Source organism: Balaenoptera physalus, assembly GCF_965194825.1.
Source record: "Balaenoptera physalus genome assembly, chromosome: 15".
In the NCBI taxonomy this organism is placed as follows: Eukaryota; Metazoa; Chordata; class Mammalia; order Artiodactyla; family Balaenopteridae; genus Balaenoptera; species Balaenoptera physalus.
The window spans coordinates 62,180,689-62,199,220 of record NC_138894.1 but is presented as its reverse complement, the minus strand read 5'-3'; the positions used below and the strand labels follow the sequence as shown (position 1 = coordinate 62,199,220).

Genomic DNA, 18,532 nt, shown 5'->3' with positions numbered 1-18,532 from the left:
CACAATTGCATTTTAAATGAGTATAAGTTGATGTGATTATCAGATGACTAAACCATTAGAATTTATAGACAGGATGCTTATTAGGTTTCTTTCCTACCATTTGTGAAGGCTTGTCCACCCCCATATTTTCACCTGCAAAGCCTTATAAGAGAAAAACTCATTCTGAGTGACTTGTTCTGAGCTCACGTTCAGGCTACAATCCCAGATATGGCAGAGCAGCATTTGAATACTTTGGAGGGGAGGAGGCTTTTCCAAGTTGTCACACTGTTATTATTAAGTACAGAAATATGTAGGTAGATATTAAGAACTTGACTAATTTGATTCTGGACAGTCACTCTTGCAACTTTTAATGCTTTGGAAGAACATTTACTATATAAAAATTCATTTATTTAAAAAAAAATGTGTTGAGCAGTTACCACATGTCAGGCAATGAGCTGCAGGGTATTAAGATGAATAGGCCACTGCCCCATCCCTCAGAGAGCCTCATATCTATTGGGAAAGAAAAGGACGTCAGCATACTTATAATGATATATATAAAATACTATTGTTGACATGCATCATAAGGTCACAGAGAAACCTAATTTAGACTGTGGGATCAGGAACAACTTCTCAGAGAAGATTTGCCTGTGCCAAGTCTCCAAGGAGGAGTAGGAATTAATTTTGGAAACGGACAAGGAAAGGTATCCCGGGCTAGAAGACAGCACGAACAAAAGACACAGTATCTCAAAGCAGTGCCACCTATGCGAAGAGCAAGTCCTTTGGAGAAAAAGTTGGAGGGTCCTGATCATGGAGGGCTCTTTTGTCTTGTTAAGGACTTTGTTCTTCATCCTGAAGGTGTTGTGGAACCCTTCAGGGTTTGTAACAGGGACATGGCTATATTCATGCTGTTAACAGATTACTCTGCTGAGAGGAAGATGAATTTGTGGGAAGCAAACTGGAGGTTCTAAGAACAGTAAGTGGAAGTGGTTTTCCTCAAGAGGATGGGACTCTGAACTGGTCATGGGGAAAGAGACCAGAGGGTGAATCTGAATAATGTTAGGAGGTAAAGTCTTCCGTTAGACTGAATTCAGCGACTAGGAAGTGGGAGAGATAAGGATGGCTGGGTGAAAGACCGTGCCGGATGATAGAGAGCTCAGAAAACAGGAGCAGTTTAGGATGACTAAAAGGTTATTTTGGGAACTGTCAATGTTTAGAGCTTGTGAGGACACCTGAGTTAAGATGTCCAGCAGGCAGTGGCAACACCAGTCTCCATCAGAGGAGAGGGCTAGTTTGGAGAGAAGGATTTGGGGAATTATCAGCATGGATATGATAGTTGAAAACACGACAGTAAGAGAAACCACCCAGGAAACTGTGTAGGGTGGGAAGAGCAGGGGACTGTTGATGGGACACTCGGGTTCCCAGAATTTGAGGGCACATAAAGGTGATGTGTGAAGAGACCCTGGAGAGTAAGTCCTGGAGGCCAGGGGTGGAGTGGTTGACAGGGAGGGAGTGATCTGTAGTGTCAGATGCGGTCAAGTGCTAGGGCAGAAAGTGCCTTGAGGTATGCTGAACGGTAACCTGGTGATGAGTAAGTGCAGTATTGAGTGTGGAGGACTGTCCTTACTTTCCAGCACATGAGAAAGAATCAAGCCGGGAGGGAACATGGTGTCAGGAGAGGCACTTTTTCAGATGGGAAAGGCATACCTTGAGTTTCCAAATTGAAGGGAGGAAGCTGGGAGAGAGAAGTGGGAGGTTAAGAACAAAGTCCAGAAGAAATGGGTGATCAGGCATGGCGGGAGGGCACTGTGGAGGGGCTGGACTTGCAGAAAGGTGAAGAAGGATGAAAATCTAAGTTTGTGGGGCAATGAGTGAAATCATGTCTGATGTCCTCGGCTTTCTTTGATGAAGATTACTCCAATGGACAGTTCCATGAGAGTAAAGGAAAGGATTGAGAATAAGGGAAGTAGGATATACCCAAGGACAGATAGAAGGATTGATTTACCGAGGGCCCACCTGACTTCAGTGATTTGAGTTCATGTTGGTTATTTTTCTCTAAGATGCTCAGAAATAAGAGCAGAGACTTTACATTGTAGTGATGTGAGGATAGTCATTTTTTTCTCACATTTTATTATGTGGATTTTCAAATACGCAGAAAAGTTAGAAGAGTATTTTACAGTGAACACTCATATTCCCGCCACCTAAATTCCACAATGAACATTTTACTTGCTTTATGCATATCAAGATGATGATTTTTAAATCAGTGTTTTATTATGGGCATTTTCAAACACATGTGAAAGTAGAAGGAATAATAGAAAGGACCTTCGTATATTCATTACCCAGTTTCAACAGTTATTAACTATGGCTAATGTCATTTCTTAAAACCTCCCGTAACCTTCTTTCTCTTCCTACACGCTCCACTGGATTACTTAAAAACAAATGGAGGTGAAATTCTGTTGAGTGGATTTGTTAGAAGCATGGGAATGCAACATAATCACAGGTTTTAGAGCAAGAGTTGTTTTGTGATCAAATATCAAATCCAGGGTTGGTGGAGAAGGAAGAGAAGCCAGGAGGGAACTGATAAACTGGAATAAAGTGGAAGGGTTGGAGGACTTAAATGTTTTGAATGAGGTCAAAGAATAGGAGTGGTGTGAGTAGGAGGGTGGGAGCTGGGGGAAGGCTGGGATCAGAGAGTAGAATGTAAATTTCAGAAGTGGAGCAGTTCCCAATGAAGGAAAAAGGACCAGGGTGTGGCCAAGCGGATGAATGGCAAAAATGGAAGGATAGCAAAGGTTTTTAGAAATGAAGAGAGCAAGGAACTATGAGTTAAGATTGTAGGTAGGCAGTACAGCAAAGAGGCTAGGGCAAGAGTTCAGGGGCCAGACTGCGTGGGTGCATGTCCTGCCTCTGACAGTCGCCACCTGTGTGACCTTGAATAGATTACTTAGAGGCTCTGTGCCTTAGTGTCCTTTTCTGTTAAGTGGGAATAATAATAGTGCCAACCTCACAGGTGCTGGGAAGATTAAATAAATTATTTAAGCATGTAAAGTGCTTTAGAGCAGTGCCTGGCACATCATAAACATGCCAAAAGTGCTAGCTATTATTATCACAAGAGTTTTACCTAGATGCTGAAGTCAGCAAGACAGGTGGCAGGATTTGTGGTGGAGAAGGCTACAGGCATGAAAATATAGGAGAGGGGAGAAGCCCATGGGAGCTTATGTTTTGTGTGATGACAAAGGCCAATCAGAATATGATACACTATTTGTCATCAAAGTTTCAGAGAGAACTGATATAAGTAACTTTGTTATGGACGCAAGGTAAAAAAATTTATTCTTTCAATTATTTAGTTCACCAAAGCCTTGAGGTTTGAGATTGTCTTTAAATCTTTTTGAGGATTCTTCTAGTGTAATTTGTTTTATTATGATTTTTTCAGAATAAGTCAGAATTGGAAGAAATCTTAACATAATCAGATGTACATAAAAAGACTATGTTTTAAAACACAGCTTTTACTGTAAGTTGGCAGAAGTCTTCATTAATTTGTAGTTCCTCAAAGGCACACATTGTTCTCTTTGAAGATAAATCATTTCAAAAGTATACTCTCTATAGCCAGATGCATTATTCTTCAGTTTTGGTAAGGCTCCTTTCTGGAGTTTGTTTAAAAGACGAAAAAAAAAGCTGCATAACACAAGCTGTTTAAAACTTCCAGGATATTTATCTGTAAATATATGTTTCTAAATTTAATTAAACCGAAACATGTCTTGCCAAATGCGACATTTTGTTTTGTTTTGTTTTTCCTCAAGCAACATTTAAATCCATCCAACTGTTAGATGGTGGAGTTATTTGTTTGCTTAAACCATAGTTTTGAAAGCCCAAAGGCTGGCTGCATTTGTGGCTTTAAACGAAACGTGTTTTACTTCTCCTTATGCGTAGTGAGGAAGGAAGCATTTATTGAGTAACTACTAGTATCCTTTATTTACATTTTCTCCTTTGGTCATCACAACAGCCCAATGAGGTGTACAGTAATCCCATGTTAACGACAGAACTTGGGAGGTCAAGTCAGTTGCCTGAGGACATCATCCATCCAGTATGTGGTAGAACTGGAATTTAAGCCCTGGTCCATTTGACCTCAGAATCCAGGCCTTTTCTACTGTCGTGACTTGCTGACTGTAAAATCCGTTGTGGCAATAATTTATATTCTTCTCATTGTACAACTGTCAGAGCAGTCCGTTTAAATGTTATGTCATTACAAGGGCCCTGCAAAACATGTGTGCTCCCCATCCCCATATGCTGCCCCTTCCCCAGTGACCTCTCCCCTTCCTCGCTTAGTCTCAGACACATGGGCACACACCGTCTCAGGACCTTGGCGCTTGCTGCTTCCTTGCCTGGAGTGTTCTTCTCTCAGGTGACTGCATAGCTCATCTACCTCCTCCAAGGCTTGAATCAGTGTTGGTGATGCCTTCCTGACCGCCTTATTTTAAATTGTAAAACACGTCCCTCCTTCTCCAGGCACTTCCTTCTCCTTTCCTGCTCTAGTTTTCTCCTTCGTATTTATCACCATGGGCAAGCATGACAATGGAATGTTGGGCTTTCGTTTTACCGGCCAGTGTCTTGGTTTCCAGGTGGTGGGCCTCTCCAAATTGAAGCCCAGTCTAACTATTGCAGGAGAGGGTCAAGCCTCAAGGCAGAAGTTGGCAGGGCTGCCAGGGTAGTGGGATTATAGGGCAAGCTCAACCAGGCACACCGCATTCTAGGTCTGGGGCAACAGAGCCTATTATCAATCTTACCCACTGATGGGAATGGGGTCCTTGGTGTTTTTCTAGGCTTGAGGGTGTAGCTGGGACTGTCTGGCAAAGATCTTCAGTGCCTGTACCTGGGCAGAACTGGGGCAGAGAGGAACTCACAGTGAGGATCTTCATAAAGCTACCAAACAATGAAAAACCTGTGGTATTCAGTACAAATTTTGGTAAAATGTCTTCCACCAAAAAAAACCCCCAAAAAACTAGGCGTGTAAACTCTTTGTGTTCTTGATGAAGATATGTAGCATGCTGCTGGGTTAGTTGTCTGTCTTCCTCACGAGGCAGTGAGCTCCTTGAAGAAGGAGACTGTGTCTCATTCATATCCGTCTCCCCAGTATCTAGACCAGCCTCTGACTATTCAGAGTCAGGAATCAGATTCAGATTCCATCCCAATCACTTGACATAGTTCCTGACATATAGGAAGCACTCAATATGTAATAATAGCTTTTAATATTATTATTTTACAATTTTGTGTGTATCCTTCTGGAGAAGGTATCAAATGTGTTTAGTGTATTATTACTTCTGGAGAAGGCATCAAATGTTTTGAATGAATGAATCTCTTACATTTTGGAAATCACTAGAATTCTTAGGTTTCAGTCTCGTTTCTAACATTTGAGTGTTAACCCAGAGAGCCCCACAGGGTTATTGGAAATCTATGTAATATAAAAGCTATGAAATACACTTACTTGTGAAGCTGGCATCTTTGAATCCTTAGTCCTAGGCATAGTACTTGACATATAGTAAACATTCGTTAAATGTTGAATGGTGAGCACCAAAGCAAAACATACCACGCTACTACTATAATGGGTAAATTTTAAATAGCATTTGGATAGTCTAGTTGGAATATCACTTACATCTCAAGCAAACTGGATAGCTGAACAGCTTCAAATAAAGTGTATAAACTATACTTTAAGGTGTCAGAGTTCTGAGCTACATTTGTAATTCTTTGAAATATGATTTCAGGTAAAACATGGCTACTCCAAGAGAGTCTGGTGTACACTTGTAGGAAAAACATTATATTATTTTCGTAGTCAAGAAGATAAGGTATGTATGTATTTTTAATATGCTAATTAGAGGAATTTTTTGTTTGTTATGGCTTCAAGTTTTCCCTTTCACTGTTCTGTTGCTAGCTCAAACTTTAGGATTTTTGATAAGGTTGAAATTTTGCATAAAATTTATTACTAAGGTAATCATAGACCTACAGGGGTTTTGATTCTTAATTATAAGCCTTAGTAACTTTTAATTAATTCTTCTTCTAAGACCTAGAAAAGTCTTCCTCTATCCCACTTTCAACATCAATTTCTCATATTTTCCAGGTCTGACAGACTAGATAAGGTTGATTGAAGGGAACAGCAAGCTAGGAAAAAAGAGCTGGGAAGGGAAAAGAATCCAGTCCTGTCCCAGGCCCTCGAATCCCTAGATACCACTTATCTATCCATCCATCTGCATATCTATATCCCATTCGTTCATTTTTAACTAATCTCCTCCCCGCCAAAACTTGAGTTATTGCATTTTCAGAGTAAAAAAGATGGGTATCTTCCAAACGTGAAATGTATACCTAATTATCACTGTGCATACCCCATGTCATCTTTGGATTACTGAAACTATAAAAATTGAACTAACATGGACCAAGAGTATTTGCATAAAACAATGATGCCAGCTCCACAGAACAGCAGCCTATGACTGATTACTGTGTTAATGAGACTAAACTTCTTGGTCCACTGACCACGTAGGTCAGTTAGTATTTCTCTGCTCTATTTTCATAGTCTGCACTCTCAGTTCTGACTAGCCATATTTAAAATGCATGCCATTATTCTCAGTATCGCTCACGGGTTGGTACTTAACACAGTGCAGCCATTGAGAGTGATATCTCTGAAGTAATGTGGGAATATGCTCATAAAAATAATACAAGAATAAGCACAGTACAAAATTGCATATTCAGTATAACCCTAACTCAATTATCAGTCAGGAAAACAGAAGCTACTCTGTGTATTCCAGTTTTAACAATTTTAATGCAGAATTAGGGACATACATAACTTTAGAAAAGTTGGGGGAGTAGAGGTCGGGGAAGCAGCTGCCACTGAAGATCTGAGAAGTCAGCACCAATGTCTGAACACAAAGCACAGAGGCAGCTGGTACTCAGCAGTTTACTGAGAAGCCTCTGTGACACATCAGCCCAAGCATCTGACTGCAGCTGTCTCAGGAGAATAATGACTCTTCTTTCACCCTTACCTTCCACATCGCATGAAAATTCTCTCAGGCAAGCGCTAATTTGGAGCCATGCAGGGAAGGGGATTCTGACAAATTTAGTTCCCAGCTTCTTTTCTGCAGTTACAGGGAGACTGTAGAAGAGGAAGTTTGGGATTCTGAGTTTATAATTCTCAGTCCAGCACATCTATGTAAGGATACACATAGCAGAAAAGTCAGAAAGAACTATACCAAAATGTTGAGTGGTAGTAGAATTATGGATGATTTTTTTCTTCCTTTTTTTAAATAACTTTCTATTTTTACCAAGTTTCTATATTCGTGTTTTATAAATAGAAAAATAATTTAAAATTTGCTGAGAGTAGAATTTAAATGTTCCTACTACTACTAATAATAATAATTTTGTTTTTTATTAAAAATGGATAACATTGATCACAGAAGGAACAAGTCAGAGGAATGTAGATAGCTGAACAGAAATCCATTATAATTACGGGAAAAGTATTGAGAATGCTTGTGAATCGGTATAGGCTTACTTCATTTTGTGCTATAGATGTTTCAGAAGCAATTTGTCTTTATCTCAATCAGTGTCTTTTTAAAAATTCAGTCAAAATATTTAAAAGCACCCAGTCTATTCACTGTTTATAGAACCATGGTAAATCCTCTGGTAAAAGGAATAATCACCTTTAAATATTGGGGTGGGTGGAACCTTGATTGTCATATGATTGGGTATGTCTAAAGCACACAATTAGGGTAGTATTGTCATATATGATCATAGTAGAATTAGTTTTCTTTATCCTATTTTTTAAAGCTTGCTTTTTATTTATTAATGTGAATTTTCTGCCCTATTATTTTGCTTTTGTTTTACTGCCTTTCTTTTTCTGAAAGTATAGATAAGTTAATTTCACATTTTTCCTTCAGAAGTAAATTTTCTTCACTCAGTGCCCAGAATAGTGCTTTGCACATAGTAACTACTCAGAAAATAACTGTAATTAATTTAATGGGAAAAGCAATGTTTCTCATAAAAGACAACACATTTAATCAAATGAATTAATTTTTTACTATTAATCAGCTATTAGGCAGATAAGATATCTAGGGTAAGACCTCACTGAGAAGCCGACATTTTAATTAGGTTTTGAAGGAAGTAAAAGAGGCAAGAGTACTCCAAGCCAAAGGAACAGCAAGTGCAGAGGCCTTGGCAGGAGCATGCCGGGTGTGTTTGAGGAATAGTGAGAAGGTCAGTGTGACTGGACTGGACTCTGTTAGGGAGAGGATAATAGGAGATGAGTTCAGGGAAGTAACGGGGACCAAATCGCAGGGGACCTTATCATAGTAAGGACTTTGGCTTTTGCTCCAAGTAAGATGAGAAGCCATTTGAGGATTTTAAGCCAAGCAGTGACATGATCGGACCTATGTCTAACAGGAACACTCCAGCTACTGTCTGAAGGGAATTAGGAGGAGGCTGGTTAGGAGACTCTTACAGTAATTCAGGTGAGAGATGATTGTGGTTTAGTGTGGCAATGGAGGTGTGAGAAGAGACCAGATTCTGGGTATATTTTGAAAGATTTGCTGATAGGATTTGTTGACTAAAAGGGTATGGAATATGAGAGCAAGAAAAGGGGCAGTGACGATGCCAAGCTTTTTGGCCTGAGCAGCTGGAAAGATCAAGTTGCGAACAACTGGGGTGGGAGAGACTGAGGAGAGCAGGTGGTGGGGGAGGACTTACCAAGTGACGTTGAAATGCTATTAGACATCTAAGTAGAGCTAGTGTGAGTCAGGAGTTATAAATTTGGGAGTAGCTAGTACATGCTGATGCAAAAGCCATGAGCTTGGATGACATCACCCAGGGGAGTGAGTGTAGATGGGAAAAGAGTCCAAGCACTGAGCCCTGGGCCTGAGCGTGGAAATGTAAGATGGTAAATGTCCTTGGAGTTACAATGAACTTTTTCAGGCTGCAATTCCAAACCTAACCGAATATTTTAGAAGTTGTACATCTGAAGCAGATTGTGTGTGTTCCTGGAATAAATGGACTTAATTAAAGAAAAGTTTTAAAACAAATATGCTAAATATTCTACACAGCAAATAATTGTTTTCATCAGTAAAAGAGTAGGTAAAATTTAATATAAATCATTTTTAGGATGTTTTTCTTACACTTAAATTAAGATGAAAGAAATCATGGCATTTTTTGTGATATATTACATGTGTAATATATCATATATGTGTATATAGCCTCAAAACACTCCTCATTTATTGGGGTTTAGAGTAATAGTTAATCACACTTCTTCACACCAGCTGTCTAACTTTGTTACTTTTTCTATGAATAGTATTGAGACTATGTTCTACCCTTGTCCTTTTGATCCAATAACTTAATCAAATTAATTCTGTGGGGAAAAATGTCAAAATGAATATTTTGACTGAATTGCTTGACTAGGTAATGTGTCATTTTGGTCCAAATGAATAATCCAAACCACTGTATGGAAGTGGCTTCTTGCTTTTTCCACAAAAGTTAAATGTCTAGTATTCAAATTGTTCTTCAGTATTACAGTTGGCATGTTGGTTGTGGCTACTACTTTTGTAACAATGTGGATAATCCAATTAGCTTTAAGCATTCATTTAAAAAAAAGTATGCTTTATAAAGGTAAGAATGAAAAAGACTATGAAAAATTTTAGCAGGAGAATATTTAGAAAGTTCCTTCCTTACAATTACTAATATTTACTTTAGTTTCCTTTAGGTCAGATCAAACTCTGGGAGGCTAAAGTTGAAGAGGTTGACAGATCCTGTGATTCAGATGAAGATTATGAAGCTAGTGGGCGAAGTCTTTTATCCACGCATTACACTATTGTGATCCACCCCAAAGACCAAGGTCCGACTTACCTCCTGATTGGATCCAAGCATGAAAAGGTATGTAAGGTCTAATTGGTTGATTTAGAATGATTTAGACTAATATGATTAAGTATTGGTAATAATTTTCAAATGACCGTTAAGTGCAATCAAAGATTTACGTATAGATTTGTTGGACATAGTATTTTTTAAATAATTTTATTTCTGGTATATTTCAAACACAAAAAATATAACAGACACCCTTTTTTACTTAACAGATGTTAGATTTCATGGTATTTTTTTATCAGTGTGAAATTAGTAACCATCTAAATGTTCAACAGTAGGAAATTGATTAAATAATGTCCATATGATAAAATATCCTGCAGCCTTATCTCTTTTTTATATTAAAAATAGATAATTATAATTTCTGAATTTTACTAATATAGTATAAGCACGTCCTTAATATAATCTCAACTATGTGAAAATATAATGTACATATATATTTTAATAGAAAGAAAAAAGTTCAGTATATTTGGGGAGCAGAAAAATGGGTTCTTTTCTTTTCTTTCTTTCTTCCTTACATATAAAAAGTTATACATAATCAATGTATACAACTTGATGCTTTGGAAATAATTATGCGCTCATGAAACCATCACTGCAGTCTATGGCATAAACCTATCCATCACATCCAAAAGTTTCCTCTCAACCTCTTTTTTAATTATTATTTTTGTGTGTGTGTGATAAGAACTACATAACATAAGATCTTCCCTCTTAGTAAATTTTAAAGTATGTATAACAGTATTGTTAACTATAGGCACCATGCTGTATGATAGATCTCTAGGACTTATTCATCTTTTTTTTTTTCTTTTTTTTCCCCAGGACTTATTCATCTTGTATAACCACAACTTTGTACCTTTTGACTAATACCACCCTGTTTCCCCTTCCCCCTAGCCTCTGGCAACCACCATTCCCTCTCTGCTTCTGTGAGTTTGACTATTTTAGATCCATCATATGAGTGGTATTATATGGTATTTGTCTTTCTGTGTCTGGTTTGTTAGCAGGCAACAAACCTGGTTGCTAACAAACCAGACACAGAAATGTCCTCCAGATTCATCTATGTTGTCACAAATGGCAGGATTTCCTCCTTTTTAAGGCTGAATAATATTGTATGTATATACCATATTTTCTTTACCCATTCATCCATCAATGGACACTTAGGTTGCTTCCATGTCTTTGCTATTGTAAATAGTGGTGTGATGAACATGGGGGTGCATATATCTTTTTGAGTTACTATTTTATATAAATTTATATTACAAAGCTTCCTTCAGATAAATACCCAGAAGTAGAATTGCTGGATCATATAGTAGTTCTATTTTTAATTTTTTGAGGAAACTCCATACTGTTTTCCACAGTGCTGCACGAATTTACATTCCCACCAACAGTGTACAGGGCTCCCTTTTCTCTACATCCTCACCAATACTTGTTATTTCTTATCTTTTTTGGGTTTTGTTTTGTTTTTGATAGTTGCCATTCTAAAAGGTGTGAGGTGATAACTCATTGTGGTTTTCAGTTGCATTTCCCTGATGATTAGTGATGTTGAGCTCCTTTTTGTGTACCTGTTGGCCATCTGTATGTCTTCTTGGGAAAAATGTTTTTCAGATCCTCTGCCCATTTTTTAATTGGATTGTTTGTCTTTTTGCTATTGAGTTGTATGAGTTTTTAATGTATTTTAGATATTAACCCCTTATCAGAAATATGATTTGAAATATTTTCTCCCACTCAGTAGGTTATCTTTTCATTTTGTTGATGGTTTCCTTTGCTGTGCAGAAGCTTTTTAGTTTGATGTAATTCCACATGTCTATTTTTGTTTCTGTTGCCTGTGCTTTTGGTGTCATACCCAAGAAATCATTGCCAAGGCCAGTGTCCAGAAGCTTTTTCTCAATGTTTTCTTCTAGGAGTTTTATGGTTTCAGGTCTGATGTTTAAGTCTTTATTCCATTTTGAATTGACTTTGTGTACTGTGTGATATCAGGGTCCAATTTCATTTTTTTAAAATAAATTTATTTATTTTATTTACTTATTTTTGGCTGTATTGGGTCTTCGTTGCTGCGCACGGGCTTTCTCTAGTTGCGGCAAGCAGGGGCTACTCTTTGTTGCAGTTCATAGCCTTCTCGTTGCGGTGGCTTCTCTTGTTGCGGAGCATGGGCTCTAGGGTGCATGAGCTTCAGTAGTTGCAGCACGCGGGCTCAGTAGTTGTGGCTCGCAGACTCTAGAGTGCAGACTCAGTAGTTGTGGCATGCAAGCTTAGTTGCTCTGCAGCATGTGGGATCTTCCAGGACCAGGGCTTGAACCTGTGTCCCCTGCATTGGCAGGCAGATTCTAAACCACTGCACCACCAGGGAAGCCCTCCAATTTCATTGTTTTGCATATGGATATCCAGTTTTCCCAACACCATTAATTGAAGAGACAATCCTTTGCCCACTGTATTCTTGGCAACCTTGTTAAAAATCAGTTGACCATATATGCATGGTTTTATTTCTGGACTCTCTATTCTGTCCCATTGGCCTAATGAAGCAATCATTAGGCCCATTGATGGACCTAATGTCTGTTTTTATGCCAGTACCATTCTATTTTGATTACTGTAGCTTTGTAATATATTTTGAATTAGGAAGTATGATCCCTCCAGCTTTGTTCTTCTTGTTCAAAATTGCTTTGGTTATTTGGGGTCTGTTGTTGTTCCATGTGAATTTTAGGATTGTTTTTTCTATTCCTGTTAAAAAAAAGTTGGGATTTTGATAGGGATTACTTTGAATCTCTATGGGTTGCTATGGGTAGTATGGACATTTTAATAATAGTAATTCTTCCAATCTATGACTGGATGTCTTTCCATTTATTTGTGTCTGCTTTAGTTTCTTTCATTAGTGCTTTATTGGTTTTGGTGTACAAATCTTTCACCTCCTTGGTTAAGTTTATTCCTAAGTACTTTATTCTTTTTTTTTTTGCTATTGTTTTGGGATTGTATTCTTAATTTCCTTTTTGGATAATTCATTGTTAGTGTATACAAACACAACCGATTTTCTTAAATTAATTAGTTTATTTATTTTACTTATTTTTTGGCTGTGTTGGGTCTTCATTGCTGTGCGCGGGCTTCCTCCAGTTGTGGTGAGTGGTGGCTACTCTTCCTTGCAGTACACGGGCTTCTCCTTGTGGTGGCTTCTCTTGTTGCAGAGCACGGGCTCTAGGTGCACGGGCTTTAGTAGTTGTGGCATGTGGGCTCAGTAGTTGTGGTGCACAGGCTTAGTTGCTCCGTGGCATATGGGATATTCCCGGACCACGGCTCGAACCCATGGCCCCTGCATTGGCAGGCAGATTCTTAACCACTGCACCACCAGGGAAGTCCCCACAACTGATTTTTGTATGTTGATTTTGTATCCTGCAACTTTATTAAATATATTAGTTCTAACAGTGTTTTTATGGAATCTTTAGGGTTTTCAACAAATAAGATAATGTCATCTGCAAACAGAGATAATTTTACTTCTACCTTTCCGATTTGGATGCCTTTTATTTCTTTTTCTTGCTCTGTTGCTCTGGCTAGGACTTCCAGTGGTATGGTGAATAGAAGTGGCAAGAGTGGGCATCCTTGCCTTGTTCCAGATCTTACAGGACAAGCTTTCAGTTTTTCACCATTGAGTATGATATTAGCTGTGGGCTTTTCTTATAAGGCCTTTATTGTGTTGAGGTATGTTCCTTCTGGGTATTATTTCCTTCTTTAAATTTTCTGGATTTCCTAGGTATTTTATATGTTCTATTTGTATGTACTAGGAGTCAGATTTTAAATTTGATAGAATTTGTTGTATTTCTTAAAAGAATATTAATTGGTTGTATTTATTCTAGTCTCTTAATGTCACATTACTTTCTTAATTTTCTTATGCTTTTCTAAATGTGAACAATGGGGAAAAGGTACTATGAGCACAATTCAAATAAGCTGGCTTCAGAACTCTTTAAGTGGCTTTTAGTTATTATTTAAAAATTAAGAGTGTTTTTTTTTTTTCCATTGTCAAAGTTTTCTACTGTTTATGCAAGTTGTTTCTTTCCTTAAGTCATCAAAAACTGTCTTGGTTAACATGTCTATTAATATGTTTTGACTTTTAAGGACACTTGGCTTTATCACCTGACTGTTGCAGCTGGAAGTAACAATGTAAATGTTGGATCTGAATTTGAACAACTCGTTTGCAAATTGCTAAATATAGAAGGGGAACCTTGTAAGTTTATAACGTACAAGACTTTATGGTTTATGAAATGGGCCCTAACTCCCTTAGCCTAATAGAATTTTCACTTTGCGGGTTCCTGTTTCCCTGAGATGTACCCATCTTCTCATAGGCTTTGCTTGTCACGGGCCAGGATTCTCATTGTGGTTCTTCGGCTCCAAGGACACCGTCATTCCTTGATATGTCCATATCCTGTCACACCTCTCTGCCTTTGCTCACATTACTCCCTCTGCCTGGAACACCCTTCTTCCTTCACATTCCCCACCAACTTGATGAAATCCTACCTACCTTAGGAGCTCCCCCATCCAACCCATCCCAACTCAGCATCTGGCTCATAAAAGGTGCCTAATAAATGTTAAAATTATATCCCAATGCACTTTACCATTTAAAACTTTTATAGCATTTGTTGCTTTGCACTGAAGTTTTTTTTATGGCTAAGGTTTCCCCATTGAGAGCCTAGATTCTAAGCTCTGCTTTACTTAATAATAGAGATCACATTTTATTTGCAGTGTCTAGCATAGGAATTTAATAAATGTTGATTTTAGGAATGACTTCAAATTCCTCATTATCTTTCTCTCACCTTCTCCTCTGGCTTCTCCTCTCTGTATCTTCCCCCAGCTCCCTCTCATGTACAGTCATCTCCCCACCTAGGTCACCAATCTTTAGCACATTTAAGCAACATGACAATGTCCTGGTAGACTTGTTTTGGCCTAGAATATTTGTACCAAACTCTTCTAGCTTTAATTTATCCAAAACAGAAATAAGAGAATCCCAATGGCCTGGAAAGTGAAATAAAATAATGTTATCAGAGGTTTTTCATGAGTTTTATGACTTAAATTGTGAGCCAAGCCAGAAGGAGGTAATTTCTAAAGGGCTGATTTAATGTGAGGGCAAAATAAGTGATTCTTTCTGTTTCCTGTTCATATTTCATTCTGTATTTAGCCTCTCAGATATGGAGACACCCTACTTTGTGTCACAGCAAAGAAGGACTCATTTCTCCTTTGACAACACTACCTTCGGAAGCTCTACAGACAGAAGCAATTAAATTATTTAAGGTAAGATTTTATATGGAGTTATATATTGTTAAAAAATTTAATAGGAAAAAATAAAACTTCAGATTATAAAGTTCCACTCTTTTCAAGAAAATTCAAAATGTGATGATGATTAAGAAAATCTACTGAAATAAAATTAGGTGAGTTCAATATGCTTTCTGAGTGAGGATTTGAGATTTACTGCAGTAAACTATCTATGGTTTGGGCCATGTGAAACACTTAATATCAGAAGAATCATTTCCTCTTCAACCTCTCAAATGGAGAGATTCCTGACATCACTTGTACCTCAGTGTTGGGAGAGGGATCAATATCCTTCTTCTTCTCCAGTGCTACTCTCAAATTCTTATTACTCAACCTGTATTAGAAATCCGTGGTGACTTGAAGCTTACCATTCAACTATTTCACTCTTAATCCTCCACCCTCATCATCTCTGTCATCAGTCACCTTCTGGTAACTCCTCAAATTTCATTAAGGATTTTGGCTCCCAACTCACATCTTTCTCTCTGCCTCAAATCTTGCCATTACCCTGAATTATTTTACTATCACTTCACTCACCAATGCCATGGCCTTAAGATTCCTGACCTTCTCAATGTCAGTAAGCTTCCTCTCTGCCCTGCTTCACCTTCCAATTCTCCATGTCCACACCCTGACCTCAACATTCCTCATAAGTACACCACTTCTAAAAGCTTAAATTCTAATGTGTCTTTCATTAACCATAATCTCTTAGCCCATGAGCTCTCTTATTTTCTTTCTTCCATTTCTCATCCTCACTAAGACATTTTTTTGAGCCATTTATTATTTTTTTTGAGATCAAGAGAGAGCACGATAACTGCCTCTTGGCTTTTCTTCCTTCTTTATCTAGTCTGGATGACTTTCAGTAATACTCATAGTTCCTTGGGACCTGTAGTTCCATGCATTCTTCAGCTGAACCCCAACCGAGATCAATGCTGCTGTCTTACCTGCTTCCATATTAATCACATACATACTGCTAGAGAGCATCAAACAGCCGTATGGACTGGAGCCAGTGTAAATCTGTGGTCTTCATTCCTTAGGGTCAGCTGTCTCTCCTTTTGCTTGTCTTTGGTCACATCCTCTCAAATTCCCTACTCAGTAATGCTCATCACAACAAACTTACTTTCTAGTTCATTGGGAAAATTAGAGGACATCAGAAATGATCACCTTGAATCTCTCTTCTCAACAGACATTCTTTCATCTATTTTTTCCTCCATTACTCCAGTCTCAGAATATAAGGTACCTTCTATGGATTCATGCCTTGACTCTGCACTGGGACCTTGGTACTTCATTTTCCCATAGTCTCTTAAAGTCTCAATTTTTGTCTCTCTTTTGGCTTTTTCTTGCCTACATTCCACCCATCTCAAAAAATTATATATTTACTAGGTAATACTAAGGAATTGTTGTTAATTTGGGAAGGGGATAATGAGGACATGATGGTTATGGGAAAAAAATCTTTATCAGTTGGAGAGCCCTACTGAAGTATTGGTAAAATAACATGATATACATTAGAATACTACAGAAAAAAAGTGGATGCAGGGGTTGAACGAAACAAGTGTGGCAAAATGCTTGTTGACAATTGTTGACACCAGGTGATGGGTACATTATACTGTTCTCTCTACTTTTGTTCATGTTTTAAAATTACCATAATGGAACGTTTTTAAAAATCCACCTGTAGAATACACAAATACCCAAAGCAAGAAAGACTTTATACAAATATATTTGAAAATCTGGTTGAAGTGATCAACTTTATAACAAAATATAAATGGCGAAAACCAATTACACAGGTGAATGAACATTTAAACAGGGAAATTTACCAAACTTTATAAGTGTGGATAATTTCAATGCTGTTTAAACTGTCCCAAAGTATAAGAAAGAAGGAAATTTTGCAAAATTTTTTTCTTTTACTTTTTTGGGGGTAAATCTCAAACATATATAAGAGTAGAGAGAATATTATGAAGTATAAGATACTCATCATCCAGCTCCACAGTTGTCAACATATGACCAATTATGTTTTATTCTCCCCAACCCCATTGCTCTCCAAGATTGGATTATTTTGAAGCAATTCTCAGTCATCATGTCACCAGATTCTTTTTGTGAAGTGAGTATTACTTTGATACCAAACCCCAGAAAATATTGTAGAAAACAGAGCATTTCATACAAAAACTAATAAAATATTAGTAAAGAGAATCCAACATCATACTAAAAGAATACTAATCATGACTAAGAGGGATTTGTTCCAGGAAATCAAGGATGGCTAAATATTAGGATGTCTATTAATATTATTTATTATTAAGTCGACAGTCATCTCTATAGATGGTGAAAAGGCATTCATAAAATACTGATAGATATTTCCTTAACATAATAAAATATTTCTGCTTAGTAAAAACAAATGTCATGCTTTATGGAGAAATGCTTTAAACATTTTCATTAAAGTGAAGAACAAGACAATGATACTCACTCCCATTAATATTTTAAAAACTTCTTATTAAAGCATAATCTGTATAGAGTGTATCCCCATTATTATTAATATTATTATTATTTAGCATTCTATTAGTGGTACTAACCAATTGCAATTAGGCAATGAAAACAAATTAGAAGGGAACAAATTGGAAATGCAAATATTTACAGATTATATAATTGTATACATGGGGAAAAAAACTTAAAAAACTACTACAAACAGAAAAGATAATTCAATCAGATAGTGAGGTACAAAATTAATAAGCAGAAATCAAAACTTTTCACACGTACAAACAACAACCAGTTAGAAGATAAACGGAAGAACTTCTGCTTTTTGGCTGTGATGGAGCAACAGGAACTGGATTTACCCTACCAATGGTTTTCAGACTGTTGAATAACAGGGTGTGCAGGACAGTGATCCTCGGGAAAACAAATGAAGTAAGCTTTACAATCATTGCAGCTTAATATCTTGGAGAGAGTTTCATGACCACAGTGCATGGAGGGACACCCAAATAGTGCTTGGCAGTCTTCCTGAGTTACCAAGACAGAGTTCAGAATTTGAGGAGGCCAAGATGGTTAGAATTCACAAAACTGAGAGGAGTGAGCAGAAGAGAGTGGGAAAGTGCTCCACAGATTCATAGAGGGTTCCTTTTGAGTTTTTAGCTGAGAGCTGATAATCATATGTGTGTGAGGAAACTACCTGAGGCTAGGGAAAGAACTACCAGAAAAGAATAGGCAAAAAAAAAAAATTCCTGGAGCTTACGCATAGCTGAAAATAGTTTGTATTCCTATCATCCAGAATGGAAAGACTTCCTAATGCACTAGGCATCAAGTAGAGTACTCAAGATAGAAGTCACATTGATTTTTAATAACCTAACCTCAGAAATGGCATACCATCATTTCTGCCATATTCTACTGGTCACACAGACTAACTCTAGTACAATAT

At 37.6% G+C, this 18,532-nt stretch overlaps 1 protein-coding gene across 4 annotated transcripts in view; it reads left to right on the top strand.

The window, feature by feature from the left end:
• Positions 1-18,532, top strand: part of PLEKHH2 (pleckstrin homology, MyTH4 and FERM domain containing H2) — a 119,223-nt gene that overhangs the window by 70,646 nt on the left and 30,045 nt on the right. For 3 of the 4 annotated variants that reach the window (XR_014254269.1, XM_082427639.1, XM_082427638.1), the window contains exons 16-19: positions 5,736-5,816; positions 9,697-9,876; positions 13,948-14,056; positions 15,005-15,117. Coding sequence is in view for 3 of the 4 variants with exons in the window: in XM_082427639.1 (XP_082283765.1) it covers positions 5,736-5,816; positions 9,697-9,876; positions 13,948-14,056; positions 15,005-15,117 (483 nt within the window). In the remaining variant the exon portion in view is untranslated. The remainder of the gene's footprint in view (positions 1-5,735; positions 5,817-9,696; positions 9,877-13,947; positions 14,057-15,004; positions 15,118-18,532) is intronic. The other variant, XM_082427640.1, reaches the window with a different exon arrangement.